At 38.4% G+C, this 6,000-nt stretch overlaps 1 protein-coding gene across 2 annotated transcripts in view; it reads left to right on the top strand.

Annotated features, from left to right (window-relative positions):
• The first annotated feature begins 635 nt into the window (after positions 1–635).
• LOC149243390 (protein CNGC15b-like) overlaps positions 636–6,000 on the top strand; it is a 132,026-nt gene continuing 126,661 nt past the window's right edge. The window contains exons 1-2 of one of the 2 annotated variants that reach the window (XM_089374496.1): positions 636–1,502; positions 1,973–2,850. In XM_089374496.1, the coding sequence (XP_089230622.1) occupies positions 2,825–2,850 (26 nt within the window). In that variant the 5' untranslated portion in view covers positions 636–1,502; positions 1,973–2,824. Of the gene's footprint in view, positions 1,503–1,915; positions 2,851–6,000 lie in introns of both variants that reach the window. The other variant, XM_089374497.1, reaches the window with a different exon arrangement.

The raw sequence follows: 6,000 nt of genomic DNA, 5'->3' as shown, positions 1-6,000 counted from the left end.
GTCAAAAGTGGTCGGAATCTGGTTAAAAAAATTCAAATTTTTTTGTAGAAGTAGTGTTTAATCGTATTTTTTATGGTGGAAACGGATTCAGCACCATCTAAAATGTCTAAGACACCTAAATTTTTTGAAGTTTAACAACTATAACTTGGTTTTACAAAAATCCTTGCCAGATTTTCTCTAAATATCACTGGAATATCCATAACTTTCCGAGCAACTCCTTTGCCTCATTAGACTATGAGTTTTATGTATATTGTTATTCGGAGTTGTCTTTAGTGCGACTTTTTGGAGATTCCGGTGACGGAATCGGGCGGAAAAAATTGAGGTTAAATCTTGATTTGTATTATTTAAAATGGTTTTTTAACTTCATATTTGGATTCAGCACCCTGAAAAACCCTTAAGACGTTTTGATTGTGCAGAAATTAACTATCAAACTTGCAATTCCAATAAATTGCTGCCAGATTTTGACCAGAAAAACCCACCTGAAAAGCTTCCAAAATATCTCTTTAAAGACAACTGCGTTACTATCTATATATTTATATATTTTTTCCAATTATTCATTTCTCTCACCTCTGCCGGGTGTCATTCCACAGCTGTGTTGTGGACAACAAAAGCCTCAAGTCTAAAGCAAAAAAGCTGGCGTCCACAAAAGCAGATCGAAAAGCGGAAAAAGCGGTGCAGTAATCGAATGGGTCACTCCGACCGTTGGATTCGTTAAAGCCCATCTGCGATACCTGCGGTGCCGCAGTCCGAGGGAACAGAATAGTGACCTCGATGACCAGCGGCATGATTGAACGCAATGCTTAACACTGAACTTTTTCTCCCAAACAATATGCTAGCAGCAGATTTCAACCTTTGACGTTTATGTTGTTGGGGGGCCTCCCATCGGTTGTCATTTTCTCCACAGAAATTGTGAATATCCAAAGTTCGTGCTTCGGTGCCATAAATTTTCTGGATGAGCCATTTGCGCGATCGGATCCCATCGCGCATTTATTTCCGCCCGTGACCTGCTAAAAGTGACGTCCGTGGCTTAGATCGCCGCGCTGTGGACTTTTAAGGTTTTTAATCTTATTTTTACGGTTTCGAGGACTTGTTCATTGGAGGTCCCGTACGGATTTTCAAGGCCTCTCCGCGCTTCGCATTTTAGCAATTCAGGTTCTTTTGTCCTCATTTGGAAGGCATGAGGCTCGCCTTACTATTTCGAGGGTTCGGGAGTTGTCAGTCTCGGAGCTAAGAGGCGAAGGTTTTTTATGCAGGTCTGAGGCTCGGATATTTAAGCAAATTCAGGTTCTGGAAGATTGGATTTTGAACATTTTCGGAGACATTTGCGACTCGGAGCACAGGGCTAGAGCAATTTAAAGGTTTTAAGCGGTTATCTGGAGGCTCGGATTTGGACGTTTTTGGTTCCACAGGTTCGGCATTTTACTGTTTTCAGTTTCTTTCACGGGCTCGTGAATGTAAGCGCTAGATTTGGGAACCTCCAGCTCCTTTGGCATGTCTGGAGGGTAAGTTTTGCGTGTTTAGCTCTCGCGAGCTTCAAGTTAGAAAAAATTATGGTTTTATGAGTGATTATAGCCTTATTCGTTTCCGGAGATATCGAATGTAGTATTTAAGCCGATAGTTTGGTTTTTCGGAGGCTAGGATTCTGAGATTCTATTGCATTTGAGGTTTGGTGGTCTGGATTTGAGCTTTTATTTAAAGTCTATTTCACCATAGGATGAAGTTGCAGTGTTGAATCTTGGCATTCTGTAAGCAGGGCCCTATTTGTGTCTCTCCTAGCTTTGTTTTGAGCTAACGGCGTCCTTTTTGCTACTTTAGGGGGTCAGAATTCATAAATTATGTGAAATCTTTCAATTTTTGGTGGGAGTTCCTTGATTTGACAATTTAATCACTATTTTTAGGCTCACAACTTTTTCAGATTCACTTGGCCGCTTTTGCTATGTATTCTCAATTTATGCTTGGATATGTTCGGCAGTCTGGAATTCGGCAATTTTCAAAAATCTTGGGTTCAAATCATCAGGACTGCAATGTTGCGTGGGAGCTTGGATTTGTGTTACCAGTATAGGTTTTGCCATTTTAAGTCTCGGCTTTGAGCGATTGACTGTGCCACATCAGAGGTCTGGCGTCAAGGACTTTTGTTCCTGGGGAATCAGCTTGAAGCGATATTTGCTTATTTCAGGTTTTCTTCGCGGTTTCGCCATATGTTTATTGTGCTCCGTCTGTCAGATTTCGAGGCAGAGATTCGGGAGGCTTGATTTCTCCAGCTTTTTTGCACTTCAAATTTAATCTGTGCAGCCTCGAAGGCGATTACTTGACATACATAGTGGTACCAGATATTTTTGATGAAAAGTCGACGAAACCAGAAATTTAATGACAAAGAATTCTTGGCCAGAAAATTTATTACAAATCAATTAAGTTTTTTTATAATCCAGCAGACGTATAAGCTCCAAGTGGGCGGAGAAATCACAAAAATAGATCAGTTGAAATTGAAAGCGCACATTACAGTGCTGCGGCTGCTGCCTAATAGCAGTATGATGGTGCATTGTAAAGTACTTCCAAGTTCTTCTAAATATTTGGTTCGGAGTGCCTCTTATTGACATTTGAAAGAAGCAAACTGGTGAATTGATTCTATAAGAGACATTCAGAATGTCACGTTGGTGCTCTGCAGTGTTTTCTACGGTGTCGAGTATAATTGGCTAAAGGATCAACCCTTGAATATATATTGGGGTTTCTTATTCCAGCTCGGAGGATTATCCTCTTATGTTTTCTTGTGCCTTTTTGGAACGATTGATTGTTAGATTGCATCAGGACAGCAGCATTTCAAGTGATGGAGTTCAAGAACAGATCTCTGAGGTACACTTTTCTTTACTCTCTTCTACAGATACTGCTGTTTTAATTTTCAAGATGTAACCTCTCTGCCCCATTGACCATTTGGCCTCGTGGACGTTTAATAAAATCTCTTCTATTCTATTCTTCCCAGGTAGTATTTATTATTTGTAGAATTGATTGTGCATAATGATCACAGACTTTTACAATGCTAGAGGAGATGTTCAGTTTGTCTTCTGCATTCCTGACCGCTGACTGTGGTAGCTTTGTTATAGAAAATGTCTTAAAATTACTATTTTCTAACTTACCAAAAATTACTTAGTTGGAAAACAATGCATATAATAATGCATATTTACAGGACACATATAGAAAGAGATAGAGAGAGAAGGCTCCCCTTACAGCTCTAAAAGCCATCACCCATGTGGACCCATATAATGTAAACCAAGTATCATCCATTTGGATCGACATAACATAAGCCTGGTGGGTCTGCATGTCTCATGCCCTTCTAACCTCACAATACTTAGAGAGGTTGGATGGGCCTTACGGATATGGAAAGGAGGAGCCCTACAGGCTACATATTTGAAAGACGTGTAGGTTAGCAGAGCACAAAGGGTTGAACTTTTTTCAGAATTAACGTCTCTGTGGTTTTTCCCTTTAAATTTATCGATAAAACTCTTGTTAGGAGAGCACCAGGTGCATCCATCATTACAAAACATATTCAAAACAGATCAGCAGCTGCCAGATGGAGCTGCCAACACACATTTATTCAGTTGCTGATTCCTTTCTTCACCCAGCTGCCCACACCGTCTCAAACTCAGCTACAGAAAGTAATAACCAGAATTTAATTTCTGGGAGGTATGAACTGCTCTGGGTTTATAAAAACTGGTTATTAATATTACAGGATTAAATGCCAAGCTAGAAAAATTAATGATGGAATCCAATGAGAATTGGAATGAAATATTTAAAATGAGAGATGAAGATAGAGCAAAAATGGAAGAAGTCACTAATTCACTGAAGAAAGTGATTTATGCCTTAAATATTCTGGCCACACAACCAATCTCATCTAATAATTCACTATATTGGTTATTAAATAACCCCCACCCACGCCTTTATGGCCTAATTTTACTCCAACGCCCAATTATACTTTTACTCTGCTGACTAATATTCCACATCCTACCTTCTCTCTGTTGCATAATAATCCACAACCTAGTTATAATCCCACTTGAACGCCAATGTTTGGTCTTGATAATCACAAAGTAAAAATTGATATGTCAAAATTTGGAGGCAAGACACGAGTAGAAGCATGTGATGGATAGATAAGGCGGATGTGTATGTCAAATTGCACCATGCTCAATGATATTGGAAAAATTAAATTGCATCAGAACTTTGAGGGGTTGGCACATGTATTGTACACATCGTGGAAAACCTAAATGACCCTTGCATTCATTTTCAAAACGGTGTTTTTAAGAAGATTCCAAGACAAAGAAGAAAAAGGATGTTTTTGGGAAAACTCATTCGACTTTATTGGAAGGGTGGTATCAAAAGATACACGTGAGTAGGAGACAACATGTATGCTAGGGCTAACCCCATCATTGTCATCCAAGATGCATTATACTAATGGACGTCAAAATGTCATGACTGGATAGATGAATTCCAAAGTAATAGGTTCACACTACAAAGAAACCTTGGTAGCATTTAAAACCAAATTAACAAACTAGTGAATACTCCACAACCCAATATAGAAGTATTGAGGAAGATATTCCAGTGAGAAGAAATCATTTGCAAATGTTTCAAGGAGAAAGCAACTTTGAAGTGGGAGAACATGTAACATAAGTATATTCAGTATAGCATTAGAGCATGATTGAGATCAACATTATCACAAGAGGCAGAAAAGGAACACCATCGCAAGATAAACCCCCGAAGACTTTGATATTATTACTGCAAAATAAAATTACATCCAACAGCTTGACTCACAGCTTGCTTCAGATTTTTTGTTACCAGACCCAGACATTTCATCTTCAAATGAGGAGCCTTAGGCTTCTTTATATAGAAAAATGAGAGCTCTAGATCCTCTCCAAGTGGAAAAACAATTAGTTTGACTTGATCCAAGGCTTGATCCTTGTCAAATTATTTTCATCCCTTGATAACTGCTGCAAAAATCTCCAAGAAATTCGATCCCCTTGAAAGATGAGCTGGATGGTTCAAAATCAAACTTCCTAGTGCTTTTGGTCCCTTGGAGAATCTTCAAAAAATAGAATTGTTGTAACTTGTGCAATTTAATCAACCGCCTGGTCCAAGAAATTCGATTTGCTGGAAAAATAGTCATTCTGGTACAACCAATTTCTGAACTAGGACATTCTGCCTTGGAAATGAGGCCTTTTAATTTTGACTTGAATTTTTTCCTTTCTGAAAGTGCCTCTGTAATTTTTTGATGATTTTTTTCACTTGGAGAGAAATTAACTTTTTCTCTCATTTTTTATTTGACAATTTCTGGCTAATTTATTTTTTATTTTTTGCCAAAAAATAAAAAAACTTGAGGGGATTACACATATTTTCCACCCTCTAAGTGGGTCTAATAAAATATTTTGGCAATGGTGTCTAACTATGAGTAACCATTTACCAAAAATATTCCTAGACAACACTTTTATTAGACCCATAGAAGGGGAAATTTACAATAGACATGACCTCTTAGACTCAACCAAATTTTGCGACACAAGACACATGATCTAGTATGATAAAAATACATGGATTCGATAACACTTGGACTCACCTAAGACCTTACCATCGAGCCCCACTCTAGCTTTGGGGGATGGTTGGGAGAAAAACTCTGTGAATTATATGGGTTTGGAAACACGAACAATTGGCAAAGGGTAAAAAAATCCCTTGAGTGAAACTCTTTAGCAAGAAATCTTAAGCTACCTAGATGTTTTACATGACTTCATAGTCATACTAGAATCATTTTTACAATAAACTGCCGAATTTGGGATTACAATGATGACAATGACTTAAATTTTTTTATCCGCTGTTATATACTTTGCTTTTTGGAACTGTTGACATATGCATGGTCAACAAGCGCCTTTGTGGAGGGAGTGCTTGCATGACTTGAGTTAGCCTTTCTTCGACATAGCTTTTCCACCTTTTACTTTGCCTTTTTCTTTGCTTTGATTTGGCTTTCTT

This window comes from Pinus tabuliformis, chromosome 8, assembly GCF_031772625.1.
Source record: "Pinus tabuliformis cultivar Carrire ecotype Pingquan chromosome 8, CPIR1, whole genome shotgun sequence".
In the NCBI taxonomy this organism is placed as follows: Eukaryota; Viridiplantae; Streptophyta; class Pinopsida; order Pinales; family Pinaceae; genus Pinus; species Pinus tabuliformis.
The sequence above is the reverse complement of the archived record's forward strand: the minus strand, read 5'-3'. Positions and strand labels throughout refer to the sequence as shown.